General features: G+C 44.7%; 1 protein-coding gene across 1 annotated transcript; it reads left to right on the forward strand.

The window, feature by feature from the left end:
* Nucleotides 1-533: 533 nt before the first annotated feature.
* LOC114589328 (ras-like protein family member 11A-like) lies at nucleotides 534-16,775 on the forward strand. Its single transcript, XM_028715633.2, has 4 exons — nucleotides 534-904; nucleotides 6,350-6,406; nucleotides 10,944-11,026; nucleotides 13,900-16,775. Exons 1-4 carry the CDS (start codon nucleotides 760-762, stop codon nucleotides 14,365-14,367), a joined length of 753 nt encoding a protein of 250 aa, XP_028571466.1. The 5' UTR covers nucleotides 534-759; the 3' UTR covers nucleotides 14,368-16,775.
* The last annotated feature ends 1,095 nt before the right edge of the window (nucleotides 16,776-17,870 follow it).

Raw genomic sequence — 17,870 nt, forward strand, 5'->3', positions numbered from 1 at the left:
AAAACTGAACTCAAGATTGGGAAAAATAAGACATTTAAAATGACAAATTCACCCATCCCTTGCTACCTACAGTCCCTTAAGGGGACCAGACCTACCTCAGAGTCCACTCATGGCCAATGTCTATTTCCGATTACTAATCGTGCTGATGAACCCCTTAAAATTTGTAGCCTCCATCCAACTTGGAAGCATTGTTCCAGAGCTCCCTCCCTCAGTGTTTGTGGTTTTGCTTATTTAACAGAAGTTTCTGCAGCACAAAACGAAGCCCCTCAGAACCCAGTGGCAAGACATCAAAGCGGATTTTATTTTCTTCTCCCTATCCCCACCCCACCCAAAATGTTATTCCTGATATAATCTCCTCCTGCTTAGTTCCAAGTTTCAACCAGTAAAATGGTCAGCAAAGAAAAAGAATGAGTGAAAATGGCAGAAAATGAGTGCAGTTTACTGTGAGGCCCGGACTTTATGTCCCAAGTAATGGAATGTCATGTTTTGACTTCTGATTGGCTGAGGAATGCAGGAGTCAGTTTTCACTGGGGATGATCAAAACGTTCCCCTCTGCCTGTCGGAGCACAATCTTTTGCGGGGAGAGGGGACTGGCGGCTGCTCTATTTTTCCTCCTCCAAAATGCTGCTTCAATGAAACTGCCGGGAGATTCCATTGTCAGGGTGGCACAAGAGAAGAGAGAGGCAAGGGGGAAGTGTGCTTTTTGCTCCGTTCTCTTCCTACCCCATCAGCAGAGCTCATCAGGTCTCCTCCACTGGCATGCCCTTCCTACCTAGGAATACTATGTCACATTACTCCACAAATTTCCTATTACTTCCCATCCCTGAACATCCTGTCCAGGACTGCGCAGCCAACAAAGTCATCAAGCTCGTTGTGTTGGGTGGCAGCGGCGTTGGCAAAACGGGTAAGTCTTCAGAAGTTGCTGTGGAGGCAGCCTGGTCTTTTCTTTCTCCCCCCCCCTCCTCCTCCCCCTCCCTCTCCTCTCTCCACATCTGCCATCTGATTTTATGTTAATATTTGATAGAAATAATGATCCGAGCCCATGTTTATCTTGCAGAATGTAAAGGTTAACCAGATCAGATTCCCACCCCCACCCCCATGCCGCTATGAAATATAATGCCTGGAGATTTTCAGGCAGATGAATTGGGGGGGGGGGAGGTCAAGGTTCGTTGGCACTGGCCTACACTAGCAAATTTTGTATTATGTTGCACGGGGTTTCACCGGAAGCTTATCAAGGTTTCATCAATGAGAGGATCCACCATGGTAGAGAAACTTTCTTGAAAGAGGGCTGGGCTACTGCTGCCAGGCTTTCCCTGCAGCATGGAGTTTGGGGTGTTGTAGATTACTCTGTCAGTTCACATGGTGAGCCTAGGGTCGGCTGGGAGGGTCCTTGGGCAAGACATCTTCCAGGGGCCCCTCTCCTTCATGACACCATTCCTTCACTGTAGCAGTGTTAGAGGGCCCCCTTCCTGCAGAGTGCAGATGCCCAACTGTGCTGTCTTGTGATACCAGCCCCAAGTGAGATGCATCTGGTCTGGCTCCTCCAGTGTTTTGCATGAAATGAATGTATGGAAGAGGGAGAGGAAGCTGTCTTATACCGGGTCAGACTAGTTGCCCATCTAGCCCAGTACTGTCAGCAGCTCTCAAGGGTGTCACCTGGTGGAAGGATTTCTCCATCACCTGCTTTAAAGAGGAGATGCCAGGACTTGAACCTGGGACCCTCTAGCATGTGCTCTACTGTTACACTGCATTCCTAGTTGAATATATGGCCCCCTGGCTCAGCGTGAGAACTAGCGGTCTTTTGCTCCACAAGTAAAGGCACTTACCCACCACTGGGGATGGGCAGAAATTAGATTCACTTCACATTTAAAGGTGAACCTACCTAATTTGCACTTTCTGGAACAAGAGACCTTAAACACAGCCACCCTTCAAAATTCACTCTTCTCTAAATTTTACAGTGCACTTCTCCACCCAAAATGCATATATCTGGGTAAAGCATGCATAAAAATGCATATATTAGGGGGGAAATCATACAAAAATATATTAAGGGAAATTTATTGGGGAAATGTGTAATAGACAGATACAAGTGTCTATCAGGAGAGATTCACATTAAAAAGCAACAAACAAACAAACAAATAAATATGACTTGAAACCAGAACATGGTGTGGCACTGTAAGAACAGGAAAAATAAGAAAATCTGAAATGGACTTACCTGACCATCCCTAAAAGGTAAAGGTACCCCTGCCCGTACGGGCCAGTCTTGCCAGACTCTAGGGTTGTGCGCTCATCTCACTCTAGAGGCTGGGAGCCAGCGCTGTCCGCAGACACTTCCGGGTCACGTGGCCAGCGTGACAAGCTGCATCTGGCGAGCCAGCGCAGCACACGGAACGCCGTTTACCTTCCCGCTGGTAAGCGGTCCCTATTTATCTACTTGCATCCGAAGGTGCTTTCGAACTGCTAGGTTGGCAGGCGCTGGGACCGAACGACAGGCGCGCACCCCGCCGCGGGGATTCAAACCGCCGACCTTTCGATCGGCAAGTCCTAGGCGCTGAGGCTTTAACCCACAGCGCCACCCGGGTCCCCTGACCATCCCTACCTACCACCAATAAGCCAACCACCCTTGAATGGGCCCTAAAATGCTCTGCAATACGCTGGGATTTCTGTACAGAGGAGTGAAAGCAGGAAAAGCCCCCCCCCCACTCCACCCCGCTGCTCCCATGAATTTGGAATGCTATCTGATTGGCTATCTGAAAGAAGAACTGGGTGCCAAGTGCCTCAGTTATTAAACTGTGCTTTGGACCCTGCCCCACAAAACAGGAAAGAGGGTCATGAGCCGGGCATTGGGGAATGACGTTCTGTTGGTGGAAGACAAGGAGCTATTGGGAATCTGCTCTCAAATCCAACAGGAGATGCATGAAAAACTTTTCAGAGAGTGGGTTGTCAGGGAAGACAGTAGGGGAGGCATGAAAAGAGCAAACAAAAATTATTATGGCTGGAGCAATTCTGCAGGGCTCTTATGTCCTTATGGTATAGCAGTCATATTACAATAATATTTCATATCCACGGATTCTCCCATGTGGTGGAGGGATGCTCTTCAGATCTGCCACAGGACCCTTACTCATTTCAGACAATTCAGGGAGACACCCTAGGTTGTTGCTGCACAAGTCATTGAGCCTCATCTTCTGCCTGAAAACCACTGAAGATGGAATTACACTTTACCCTAGCAAAGGTGAGCTCCCAAACCTACATTGACCGTGACATTGCCAACTTGGTGCCCTTCAGAAGTTTTGGGCTGCAACTCCCATTCACCCTACGGAGCATGCCTGTTGTTTGCAAAATTCTGCCTTCACCAGCCTGGTTCCTTCTTGAGGTTTGTTTTCCAATTCTGGCTGATATGGACTTGGTGTACAAAACAAAAGACAGTGTTAGGGAGCGCTGTGTTTGGGTGGCAGCATTGAGTAGTTCCACCTTTAGCTAGCTCATTGCATCAAAAAAGGTTGCATAAAAACGGTGGGTATCTGCTGTTGCTTTTCCATCCTGTGGTAAGCAATAGATGTGAAGTGTGTGTGCATGTCACATGGTTCATTTCCTCATAATAATAAGTTGGGTTGAAAGGCGCTATGGGAATTCCACTTAACGTAAGGGAGACAGTGGTGGAAAACTTAGTGTCCCAGACTCCCAAATGCAGGAACGTGAGAAAGCCATGAAAAAGACGATAAATGTGAGTGTGAAAACAAATAGATGGGAGTTTTATAGTAGACATATAGCCTTAAAAGCAGCTAGCAGAATGATGTCCTTGGCTGCCAGCCTGTTTACATGTCTATGAGAGTAACTCCCGTTGAACTTACGAGTGGGTTTGCACTACAATGCATATGGGTTACTTTTGTAAGAATGTGCTCTGTTTTGAATACAGTTAAGCTTAAATCTGAAAGTTCACGCTGTGATTGCTGTTTCCTTTGTAGATTAATTATGTGACTTTTCGTCTGGGTTAATATATCCATTTCCATGCTACACTCTGTAAATACACTTAGGGACTTAGGCTGTCTCTCTAGAAGAACTTCACGGGGGAGAGGGGGGAGTCAGAAAGAGGGACTAATACTTCATGAACAATTCCCCTCAGTCGTGAATGGCTTAATCTGCTGCATACCTGTAATGCAGTCACCAGGCCAAATTGTTAGCCACAAATAATTTATTACATGTGCTACATGGAAATTGTACTAATGGGGGCATGAGTTGATGGCCTCAGAGTCATTTTTCTGTGACAATATATGGAACCCTGAAGAGTTTGGGGTATTACTTTTCAAGTTTCTAGCTCTCATGATATTGGCAGCATCTTAGAAAATGTGTTTGCAGCGAGTGATAAAAAAAACCAGAGACAAATACTGTGATTTTTAAAGAGTCATGTCAAATATTTTTGAAGGCCACTTCACACATTAAGCATTTTTAGGGGTTACCCTTGAAAGCATAATTGTTATCCTGAGTGAGACCATCAAGCTCAATATCACCTACACTGGCTGGCAGTGATTCTCCAAGGTTTCAGAAAGTCACTGGGGCCTCTCACAGCCGTTCCTGAATATAGGCAGTGACCATTTTGTGTACGTTCGATTGATGCATGGCTGCCAACACATGGGTTGCTTTGGGCTTCAGGGGCAGGGCAGGGCAGGCTTATATGCAACTGCTGATGCGCTTAATGACCTGGAAGTCACCCTCTACACAAACAGAGAGTTGCCTGCATGCTCTTTCTGGGACCTTTTGCATGCAAAACATGTGCTCTACCGTTAAACTATGGCCTTCCCAACAAAGGAAGCTTTTCTTATACTAGGTCAGAATATTGTCTTATCTAGCTCAGTACTGTCTAAATTGCCTCTAAGGTTTCAGGCAGGTGTCTTTCCTACCTGCTAGAGTTTGAACCTTTTGCATGGAAAGCAGAACTACATCTCTTCCCTGAACATGACCAAGACATTCGCAAATGCAAATGTTACTCAAAAACACACATAGGTGTGTCTGAGTAGTATTCCCATTTGATTGCAAACCTGTTGGGAAACCAAGATTTGCTGCTGTGTAATGCATGAAATGGCCCTGGGAGAGGAGACCCAATGCAGTTTTGTTTTGGGGCAGACCCTTTGAGAATGAGAATATTAACTTATTTATTAGTAGTATTATTTATTAAATTTGTATACCGCCCTATACTGGTAGATCTCAGAGCAGTTCACAACATAAAATCACAATATAAAAAACACAATATTAAGTAATAAAAACCAAAAAACAACCCAATAATCCCACCACCACCATAGCATCGGATGTCAATCAGCCAAAAGCCTGGATGAAGAAGAATGCTTTTTTGCCTGGCACCTAAAAGTGTGTATTGAAACCACAGCTGAACCTCCCTGGGGAGAGCCTTCTACAAATGGGGAGCCACTGCAGAAAAGGTCCATTCTCATGTTGCCATTATCCAGACCTCTTGTGAAGGTGGCACATGAAGAAGAGACTCAAAGGGCCTTCTTGGTGGTGGCGCATGCCCTGTGGAACGCCGTCCCACCAGATCAGATATTAAGGAAATAAACAACTTTCTGACTTTTAGACAACATCTGAAGGCAGCCCTGTTTAGGGAAGCTGTTAATGTTTAAAGTTTTGTTCTGTTTAATATTCCTGTGTGAGCTGCCCAGAGTGGCTGGGGAAACCCAGCCAGATGGGCGGGGTATAAATAACCACCATTTTATAGTTCAAATTGGGAAAAATAAATACAGTAAATGGACAAAAGTACAAAGATTCACAAAATGTTTAGGGGTATGCATACCATTGTGTACCCCCAGGGGGGGAAAACACTGATGATGATGATGATGATGATGATGATGATGATGATGATGATGTTTGCAGGCAGTCCTTGAGGTACTGAGCCATTTAAGGCTTTATAGGTCAAAACCAGTACTTTGAATTGGGCCCAGAAATTAATTGGTAGCCGGTGGAATTGGATTAGGATCAGTGTAATATTTTCAAACCATCTTGCCCAGGTGAGCAATCTGGCTGCTGAATTCTGCTCTAGCTTCAGAGGCAGCCCTAGTATAACACATTGCGGTAATCTTAATAAATAAATAAATACAAATGTGATGCCTGTTGTGGTCACAAAACTTTGGTGCATACTGAGGAGTGGTTCTTGATTGCATTGCACATGTCTGGAGCAACGGTCTTTCATTGCTAAACATGTTCCCATCTAGCACTATTGCCAATGAAATGTGTGTAGCACATGGAATGAAAGCAGGTGTTTAATTACCACTCTGAGCCTGCGGCTGGAGTTTCTGACATTTTCTAACTCTGACTAAAAAGCGGCATTTCTTTCCTTGTTTTGCAGCCCTAATTGTACGCTTCCTCACCAAGAGATTTATTGGAGACTATGAGGCCAATACCGGTACGTCTAACCTTCTAACGCTACATCATTAAAACTAATGTATTTGTGTCTAACTGTCCTGGGGACAGAACGAAGGGTCATGTGGTCAAAATATACAGGTCGAGTCAGGTGAATGGATTGCTATTCTTCTTATGGTTGGAAAATAAAGATTTTAATTTGCCATGTGGCTTAGTTGTTGTTGTTTGCATAGGTCACCCAGCCAAAGGATTTGGGGCTGCTCCGAGTTTGAATACCTGGCTCCTTCGGTCCCTCACTCGATGGGTTGAATATGCTAATTGCTGGGTTCATGTTCTTATGTTTCTAAACCAGCCTCCCCCAGCCTGATACCCTTGAGATCCTGCAAACTACAGCTTCCATCAATCTCAGCCAGCATGGCAAATAGTCAACGATGATGGGATTTTTGCACCAGGTTGGGGAAGACTGTTCCAGAGCTAGCCTTCCTTTCTTTTAGTGCTGTGGATCACTGGCAAAAGAAAATGCTAAAACGCTGTCTAAAATGTGCATATTTACAGTGAACTGCCCCTGGCTATGAAAACAATAAATCAAAGCCCAATTATTTACAGCACCGCTCCTTTTCTTAAGCTAATACTCTATTCACTTTAATAGAATAGGATCAGAGGAATGAGTCTGGCTGACACACTTCCTATAAAGAAAAAGGATCAAAAGATCGTTGCTTCCATCGACGGACAGAGGGCCAAGCATTATCCAGCTCTCCATTTCCAACAAGCAGTGGAAATGAACACTGTGTTTAAAAAAGCACCAACCTGAAATATAGACTTTCTTTCTGTTTTTAGCGCTGTTCAAAAAGGGCAAGACTGAAATAGATGTAAGTGGGTTTGTCAGTTGACCAGCAAAATGGCAGCTTAGCCTGTCCTTGTACATTGAATAACAGCAAGGTGACTCTGGCAACTGTCCCCCCTCCCCCAGCTTTTTTTTTAAAAAAAGCATTTGATATGGGAGGCAACACTAGATCCCCTTTTTAAATGTGTTATGATTTAGTAAAAGTGAGAATTAATCAAGGTTTGATAAAACTTTGCCGATCACAGAAACCCTCTGGGTTTAGTTATGCCCATGAGCCAAGGCAGCTCAGCAGAGCTAGCTGGATGGGCTATTGGCAGGGGACAAAGGCCAGTGATGACCCAGCAAGGAAACAAAGACTAAACAGGAGCCAGTAAAAACTGCACAGAATCCAGTAAAAATAATTGGCTGCTTCGGGCTGAAGGAAGGAGGGCTCATGACAAAATCAAAAGTTTTAAGTAACTTTACTGGACATGGCAAATTCCACAGCTGAAGTCTGTTGCAGCAAAAGGAAACTTGTGGTATCCAAGAGATTGGCAGGCATCTCCCAACTGAGGATTAACTCTTTATGGATCTGATGAGGTGGCCCCTAGTCCATGAAAGCTGCTTACCTTTAAGGTGCCACAAGACACTTTGGCTGCGGTCCTATGACAGCTTTCCTGGACACACATATTCCCCCTACCCAAAATGCAGTGGGTGGGTTCTAAATCAACCTACGTAGGTTTACATCCTTTTGTTGTTTAGGTCCCACAAGACTCTTGGAGTGATCAAATGTCAATTCTCCCTCCTGACTGATTAATGAGAAACTGGAAACTTCGCCCCTCTAGCTCTGTCCCTTTCATCTGATTAAAATGCACTGCTGGGCTTTTCATTCCTCACCTTTGCTCTTAAGGCTGTCAACGGGCTGATCTTTTGCTCATGTACTTGATTTGTTGGTGCTTCTTTCTGTTTCTGTGTAACCATGCATAGGATTTGTGCTTCAAATTTCTATGTTTCCAAGATTTGGCTGCTAGAGAAGCATTGCTGGGAGCTGCATGCTTTTTCCATTAAGCAACCATCCCTTCAGCAATCCTTCAAGCAGAAGCAAATATGTTATAGATCGGAAACAGGTGGTCATATATAACTGAGGCCATGGAGAAATACTTCTTCTCCCATTGCTGGAGGGCAGGGCCAAATATGATTAGTGTCTGGAAGTACCCAGACATCTCCTTTTGATGTGCTATGGAAGTGGAATAATATGCTGTCTGGACTTTGTTTCATAAGCTACTTATAAAATGGTGTCAGCTCCAAGCCAGGTACATTTCTCCTGCCTGTGTATTCACTCTTCCAGTCAGGTCTGGTGCCAGCACTCAACATGGTGGGGCAAGTGCCGCAGCCACGGGGCTCCCAGAAGAGATGCCACATTAGAGCAAAGGGACACTGTATCACCACCTCCAGGACTTGGTTTCTCCAAACCCATCTGCCTGCTTTCTTACTTAAAACCAGTTCAGGGGGAGGCTCTGATCTGGTGATGCAGTAAAACAGTGCCTGGAGGGTACCATTTCAATCTGCAAGTACAAATCTGTGTGACTGAATGCTTCCTCCCATTGAAAAGATGAGCGATCATGACGGCTATGTACCACCACCAATATCAGAGTTAACACTACTATCACTACCAGAAAATAATTTTTTCATTCCATTATTATTATTATTATTATTATTATTATTATTATTATTATTAAATTAATTTATCCCCCAGCCCTTCAGCCAAGTTGCTCAAGATCCTGCACATGGTTCTTCCCATTTACAACAGGTATAGGGGATATCTGTGGTTCTCCAGATGTTGATGGACTCCTATCAGCCCTAGCTAGCTTGCTGATGACCAGGGATTGTGGAAGCTGCAGTGCAGCAACATCTGGAGGGCCCCAGGTTCTCCATACCTCTCTTACAACTAGCTGCATGAGGTAAGGTTAGAGGTCCTTGCAATGCTGTTTATGGGTGAGGAAGGATTTGAACCCAGTTCTCTGGAAAAAATAATCCAAACACTGTTAACCACTACACCACCAGGACCAATCAGTTAGAAGCAGAGCCACCACACACCTGGCCTGGCAGTTGGGTCACTGCCAGTTATGAGGAGAGGTGTGGGGCAGCAGGTACATTGCCACTATTTGGCTGCATCGGTGGAATCAGTTTGGTGCTCCCACTTGATGCGCCCATGCTGTGCTGACCTACCCACCTCATTGCTCCTTCCTCTCTTGGGAGGAGGTAACAGCTATGCTGCTGGGAGGCTGGGTGCATGCCAGGACCCCTTCTCACCAACCTGACCACTCCTGCACTACACTATACTGGGTCTTTTACCTAGATTAGTAGAAGTACTGTACACACATTCTTAGATTTATTTGCACAAACAATATTCTTTTAATATCAAATCCAGATGTTGGAAACTTGGCCATGGGGAATTTATCTCACTGTAAAATGCCTTGATGAGCTCGAAAAAACGTCTTCCACAGAAAAGAAACACCTCCTTCTATGAACCAAATCCTACAGCCTTATCCAACCTGGTGCCCCTCCAGACATTTTGGATTGCAACTCTCTGCACAACTGTACCAGACCTCCGGAGGGCACCAGGTTGGCAAAGGTCCATAGAAGTTATTCTCACTGGGCTAAGCTTCCCCAGTGCTTTGGTTAGTGCTCAGTGACTACATGGTGGAAACATGAGATACAACCTTTTACCAAGTACTCCAGAAAAAATATCAGATCAGAGTGGACGCACACTTGGAGCTGGAGATAGACATTTTGTGACTGAAGTTTTCATCTCAAGTGAATCTGAAAATGTACTTCCTAAAGCATAACCGTTCCAGATTTTTAACTGGTGGTACTTCTGTGCCATTAACAACAGTCTGTCTCCATAGTAGGAAATGTTACACCTGCTCAGGCTGCTGCTGAAAGCAATGACATTGGGGCACTACAAATATGTATTGGGGTGGGAAACCTGCAGCCCTGCAGCTGTTGGCTGGGCCCAACTCCCATCAGTCTCAGTCACAATGGCCAGTGGTCAGGGATAATGGGAGTTGTAGTCCAACCACACCTGGAGGGCTCCAGGTTAGCTACCCCATGTGTGGGGGTGGGTAGGTGGGTGGGGGTGGGTGTATTCCAGGACATATACTTACAACCATGTCAGCTTGTTGTAGTGATAGTGAAGACAAGGCTGCCTTGCAGCCTATCCTTTAGCAAATCTGCATTTTGCATCCATCACCACACTCAGAATAGGGGGGGGGGATTAAATATGGGGAAGTAATTTTTTTCCCTGACACTTCCCAATATATGGCAAAAGCTGAATTCTGCGTGTGGTGACAGGTTTCACACTGCCACCTCACAACCCAATGATCAAGCATGGGCTTTTATGTCCCCTGATGCAATGGTTGACTGCCCCAACCCCTTCCCTTACCAGACCTGTCTTTTCAGTCCTTCTTCCCTATTTATACCCATGCATGTGCTCTGAACAGCTTGGGGCTCACTCTCACATCTTTTAGTGCACAAAGAATTTAGCCCGGCTGATGAACTTCTAAATTCCCCCTGTGTACCATGTCCAAAAATGCAGGCACCAGCTCTCTCTGCCAATAAGCAATTGCATAGCACAAGGAGACACTCTTGGAGCATGGCTGCCCCAGGTTTTTGCTTAGTTACCAGTTGGGTTGTGCAGGCTCTGATGGGAAATATTCCATGTATCCATCCGTTTCTCATCTCTCTTTTTTGCCAGGTGCACTGTATTCCAGGAAATTCACCATCGATGGAGAGCAGCTCACTTTGCAAGTTCAGGATACACCCTTCGTTTCACTGGAGGTAAAATGGCTTTTTAATGTTGAGATGTTTAAAAAGAAGTCTTAATGTAGAAGTAGCCAATGTGATGCTCTCCAGATGTTGTTGAACTCCTCCTCCCATCAACCCCAGCCATCACAGCTAATGGTCAGAGTGCTGGAGTTCAGCAACATTGGTTGGCTTGGTGCCCCTGTTTTAAATTTCCGTTATTCTGCCATGACTACCAGTCAGAGTACAGCAGCTATGCCAAGGGTGGGAGCTCAAGTAGATGGCCACCACCCTTCCCTTATGTTTAATTTGGGAAGAAGTGACATTGGAGGGTGCAAGACAAATACCTCAAAGGGAAGGTGAAGAGAGCATCCAACTTTCCTCTGTCTCGCAATGAGCCCAACGTAGCATGCTTTTCTCTTTTGAGTCTCTCTGATACACACACGTGATGTGAAGCCAAATGGCCTAGGCATGGGGGGATGAAGTATCCCTTTAAGTCACAACACACACAATAACCCCCACAGGCAATTTTAAGGAGTTATGAAGGGCAAAGGGACAAGGAGGGGAGGTACAATGGTGCTTTAAGGAAATAAACAAAATATCCTAGAAAGCCAACTAAGTCTAGGAGTTATAGTGTGTAATTGGACAAACTAGAGTAATCCACATTGCCTAGAGCAGGTGTGGGAAACTGTTGGCCCTCCATATGTTGCTTAATTACAGCTCCCATAATCCCCAACCACTGACTATGCTTGTTGAGGCTGAATAGAGTTGTAGTTCACTTGTTCAGCAACATTTGGGGGACCAAAGTTTCTGCACCCCTGGCCTAGAGCAAAGATGGGAAAACTCCACATGTTCTTGGACTGCAACTTCCATCAGCCCTAGCATGACCGATGCTCAGGAATGATGGGAATTGTAGTCCAACAACATCTGGAGAGGCACAGGGTCCCCCATCCCTGATATAGAGAGGCAACAGAATTGTGGCTGGTAACTGAGGAACAGGAGACAACCTTCTGTCACCAGCTGGCTGTAGAAAGATCAGACTTGGGTTGGTTATAGTACTTCTGAAGGTGGAAAGAAAGAAGCATTGCTACTGCTCTTGTAGACACTCAACACACAATGATTTTTGTTCACATTTCAAAAGCCTTCGCAACCTATTTGATAAGAGGTGTGTCTGTGTGGGGTGAGTGTATGCACCAACCTCCCCAGCCTAGTACCCTTCAGAAATGGTTGAACAAAACTCCCGTCATCTTAGTCATCAGCCATGGTGGTCGGGACTGATGGGAGTTGTAGTCAGAAACATCTAGAGGGTGCCATATTGGGTAAGGCTAGAAAGTCTTGATTTGATCTAGGACTTAATTTGATCCAGGGTTTATCACAGATGTTTCAGAAGTAGGGCCAGTTTTCAGTAGCGGGGATAATAACTACAAAATCACTGGGATTAGTATGATGGGAAAGTGCCTCTGAGGATCCACAGAGTGCATTTTTCTTGGTAATGAAAATTGAGAACCAAGGATTATGGACTTCTGGGCAAATTTAAGCCTCAGCACCTTTCATCTTTATCAGCTAGAAACAGCGCCTCCCGATCATACTACCGTACTTTCAACTCTCTTAAAAATGAGCTTTTAAAGGGGCCAAATCTTTTAAAGTAGGATATTGGTTATGTAATATTACATGCAACCAGATAACTGGGCCATTTTGAGTGCAGACATGGCAGGGGAGAGGGATTCTTAAGAACAGTACCATCACACAATTTTTAAAAAAAAAATATTTGGAAAAGTTGGAGTTTGTCTCCAGCCCAAATGCTAAGTAATTTTGTTCTTCTTTGTACCCAGATTAATAGAGCTTTTATTGGCATGGATGAGGGTATCATAAGCAGAGCAGTGGTAGTTGTGCTTTCATAATTTCGAGAAGTTCCAGAGAATACTTCAGACAGGGCATCGGTTTTGCCTAATTCATTATTCTTTGAAAGAGAAAGCCAAAAGGAAAGAGATAATGTAGGTTGTTGGCTGATGAAATGCTGTCTGAAAAGTGCATGGTCAGTAACTATTTGTGTCTCTGGTTAAAATAAATGATTAAGAAGACATTTCCTTTAAAGCAAAAAATAGAAAACCCCCGCTGTCCTTTATCTTTCATTAAGCCACATTCCATTTCGATTATTGCACCAATTTCATTCTGGGCTGCTATCAGATATAACAAAAGGGAAATTTCCAGTTGCCTGTGGACATCATTTTGCTCTTTTCTGCAAATCTTTCATATATATATATATATATATATATATTCACAGGTGTATGTTTGTTTGAAAAATGATCTCCTAATGAGGATCATTTGCCAGTCAAATATAACAGATTGCCGCAGCTCACATCCTTCTCTGTAGGGTGGACAGGGGACAATATACTGGGGGGCAGGGGGGAGTCAGTACAGTGGTACCTCAGGTTAAGTACTTAATTCGTTCCGGAGGTCCATTCTTAACCTGAAACTGTTCTTAACCTGAAGCACCACTTTAGCTAATGTGGCCTCCTGCTGCTGCCGCACGATTTCTGTTCTCATCCTGAAGCAAAGTTCTTAACCCGAGGTAATATTTCTGGGTTAGTGGAGTCTGTAACCTGAAGCGTATGTAACCTGAGTTACCACTGTATATGAAAGAAGGCATTGAGTCCAGCAGGTCAGAAATCCCCAAAGGGGAAGACTCCTCTTCCAAATCATTATGGGTGATGATACTGGGCCCTAAGAATAATTTACTACTGGGAAAAAGAAACTACACTGGTTGCCAGTTCATTACCAGACTACTTCTCTTCTCGCACATGGAAGGTTATTGGGGAAGCTGGTTTAGTTTGAGCTTTTGATTCTCCCTGGCACCATTGTTCCTTCCCAACCGAAATCTTCTTTTTTCTTCTTGGTTTTGTTGACAGGACGAGAGTGACACTATCTGCTGCCAGGAACAAATAAACCGGTCCATCTACTGGGCAGATGGTTTTGTGCTTGTCTATTCCATCACGGACCATAACAGCTACCGCACCATCCGCCCCTTGCACCAGCATATCCGGAAGATCCACCCCAATGCCAACATACCTCTGCTGATCATGGCCAATAAAGGAGACCTGCTGCGAGCCAGGCAGGTGTCTGTGAAAGAAGGCCTCCAGCTGGCAAACGAGCTGGGCTGCACTAACTACGAGTTGTCTGCACGGGAGAACTTTGAGGAGGTTCACGATGCCTTTAAGCAGCTTTGCCAAGAGATGAGCAGGATGATTGGGAGCTGCAATGGCGAGAAACGCAGAGGGCTCCATCTTGTTCGGCCCAAGTCCCCCAACATGCAGGATCTGAAAAGGCGGCTGAAGCAGGCCTTGTCTTCCAAGGGGAGAACGGCCACGACACTCTGATGCATCTCAGAGTAGCAAGCCTGGCCTGGGCCTTAAGAGGAGAGATAAGACAATGGGATATTTATATCTATTTATGGCATTCTTTTGCCAGCATTTTTTGTACGAAAGAATCCCTTCATGACAAGGTGATATTGGATGGCAAGCTTTCAGAGCTGCGCCTTTTGTGTCGAAATTGTCACCGAGACTAATGGCATCTTAAAGACAGGTTCTTCATCCATGCAGTGAGCTTAGCTTCCTAACTGACATGACATGTAGCCGTACCAGCCAATCAACCTTGCTCTTCCCCCATGTTTCAGGCAGGCAGTCTATCTTTACTCCCTCATTTTTCAGTGCCACATGCATGTTTATTCAATCAAATAACACCTGCCCACATATTAAACAGAGTTGCAAAACTGATGCAGAGATGGGAGGGGTGGTTGTTGACTGCAACGGCACAAGCCAACACACACCCTTCACCATACTGAAAACCTGCACAACTAGGTTTTTAAGAGCTTACCTTAGAACAGAAAAGTACCAAAACTTCATCTCACCCCTACTGCACTGGCACATTTGAGAAAAATAGTTCTCATTTTATCTAGGACGGTACTAAAGATTGGACTGAATGACTCGCTTAGCAGTGTGATCTAACAAGGAAGCATATAATCAGAGGTCAGCAAACTTTTTCAGCAGGGGGCCAGTCCACTGTCCCTCAGACCTTGGGGGGCAGACTATTTTTTTGGGGGGGGGTAAACAGATTCCTATGCCCCACAAATAACCCAGAGATTCATTTTAAATAAAAGGACACATTCTACTCATGTAAAAACACTCTGATTCCCGGACTGTCTGCGGGCCGGATTTAGAAGGCGAATGGGCCAGATCCGGCCCCCGGGCCTTAGTTTGCCTACCCATGCATATGATGAAGCAGCACTAGGCAGTGCCCAATAGGCCTATTCCAACTCATAGTTAATGGTGCTTAAGTGCATAATGCCACTATAAAATAGTTAAGACAATGTGTGCTTAGCTCTGTATTGGATTCTGGGCATTTTGCGTACACTTAATGCCAATTTAAAGGAGCATTTGCCTTGTCCCAACTACAATTGCCATATCATAGAATTGTAGAGACCCCACCATCTACCTGAAGTAGCTATAAAAGGTTTATTAAATGGATGGAACTATATATTTGATTTTTACAGTGATGGTGATCAGGCTGCAAGTATACACAACCCAGTTTGCTGGCCTAATTTAGCCTTCTCCAACCTGGTGCCCTCTAGTTTTTGGCTACAACTCCCATCAATCCCAGTCAGCATGGTGGCCTTGGCTGATAGGTATATATCTAGAGGGCACAAAATTGAGGGAGGCTAATCCATACTGGACTCATCACTCTTATTTTGACATGCAGAGCTCGGCTGAAATTTTCAGCTGGGGTGAATTTAGAATAAAATGAAGAGCTGTGCTCAGCTTTCTCCCTCTCCCAGAGATAGAGGGCCATTTTGCTTAACATTCTCTGCCATTTGTAGGATACAAAAATGGGCCCCAGATTGCCAACACAGAGTTCTGTTGTTGCTACTTGTGTTAGCAGCAGCAAAACCAAAACAATTATAAAAAGGGGTCCTCAATCGTGCCACTGCTAGTGATGAGGTCTTATCCCCCAGTGCCTCTGAAACTGTTGGGGAATTTTCCACCTCACTTCTAATAATATTTAGAGAAATATCCCACTTACCCTAGTTTTGCCACCTCAAAAGGTGAAGAATTTTGGGAAGCCAGCTTTGTTCAGTAATCATGTTATCTCACCAGCCCACTACAACCCCAAAGGCTTGTTCCTGGTTTGTTACCACCAACATGCCATGGATGTATATATGTGAAATGAAGGTTTTTTTGTGGGGGTTTGTTTTGTTTGTTTGTTGCCTCAACATGCATCACTTTACACTTGTTTATATTGAATTTCACTTGCCATTTTGCAGCCCAGTCACCAGTTTAGAGAGATCATTCTGAAGCTCTTTGCAATCTCTTTTTGCTTTAACGACCCTGAACAATTTAGTATCATCAGCAAACCTGGCAATCTCACTGCCCACTCCTAACATTAGGTTGTTTATGAAGAAGCTAGTTTGCTTTCAGTGGAAAGTATTTTTTTGATACAATATAACTGGGTCAAACTGGACATTATGTGTTTGAATCTTGTTCTTCTGTTTCCTCAAATCCAACTGCTCCTTGCTCAGTGCTTGGGCCCCTAATTCAGTCAAGTTTGTAGAGACCAGGAATCTTATCCTAAACACACTTACTGCATGGAGCCTGCGTCAACAAGACTCACAGATTATTCTCCTGGGAAAAGAACAGAAAAAAAGTTTAAAGTTGCTTCATCCCCTCAACTGGACACATGGTCTTGGCGCTATTTTGGCACATGCCCAATAAAGCTCATGTTTTATATCTCTCATCTTTGCAAGTCTCTCAGTCATCCCATCTCCTCAGTAGGGCTGGGCGATATAGCAATATATCATCCAAAACTGGTTTCAAGTCCATATCACAGTATTGGCTTCATAATTTTTGACCTGGCAATACATTGTGAATCGTGATGTGTGTGTGTGTGTGTGCGCGCGCGCGTGTGCGCACGCGCACTATGCAAAAAAACACAATGTGGGGGAAACCATGAAGCCAGCCAAGGCTTCTACATAGCTCCATCCTTATTTCAGACATTGTGATATGTCAGTATATCGCAATGTTTAGCTGCTGATATATCACAAAGTTGGAAACCAACTCCATCCTTTTCAGACATGTTGTGATATATTGCAGTGTTTAGCTGGTGATACACTGTGATGCTGAAAACCAGATATCGCCCAGTCTTACACCTCAGAAGTGTGCCACGAAAAATGATTTCACAATATAAAAGACTCCTGTGAGGCCTCCACAAAAATATCTGGCCACAGAGGAGGCTGCCCACCACATCTCTGCATGCTCTACTGCTCTGGCCCTACCTCTGTCCATCTCCTGTGCTGATCAATCATCTCTGGATAGCACAGCCAATTCCAATGCTATATAGGTCCCAGCCCTGTCTTCAGGGGTGAAAAAATGTTTGGAGACAAATTCCTATAGGAGTGACTGAGGGAGGACAGAAGATGCCACTGAACCTTTGATTTGACTATATTTCCCTGGTAATGAACTCTAGTCAATCAGGAGTCCCTCAGAAATGACGACTGCATGGCACTATTTCATTTTATTTATACCATTTATTTGCCACTTATCTACAGTAGTCTCTAAGCAGTATACAAAGATACAGCAGTTATAGGGCAGGACTATGAGGAGCCTCCCCACCCAATCAGATGCATGCGCTTCAATCTGCCAATCGGATGCATGCAAAATCTGCAAGCTGTGCTGGCTCTTCTCCCAGCTTGCATTGCTGTTTGCTCACGTATGCAATCAGCTGGTTAAAGCAGTAGGCAGTAGCATTCTTTCTGTGACCAGCCTTCCAGCCTTTGAAGAAGCAGCAACAAAATACCAGTGTGAACAGAGCCAGCCAGTCATGAAGCACA

The sequence above is a fragment of the Podarcis muralis genome, chromosome Z (assembly GCF_964188315.1).
Source record: "Podarcis muralis chromosome Z, rPodMur119.hap1.1, whole genome shotgun sequence".
In the NCBI taxonomy this organism is placed as follows: domain Eukaryota; kingdom Metazoa; phylum Chordata; class Lepidosauria; order Squamata; family Lacertidae; genus Podarcis; species Podarcis muralis.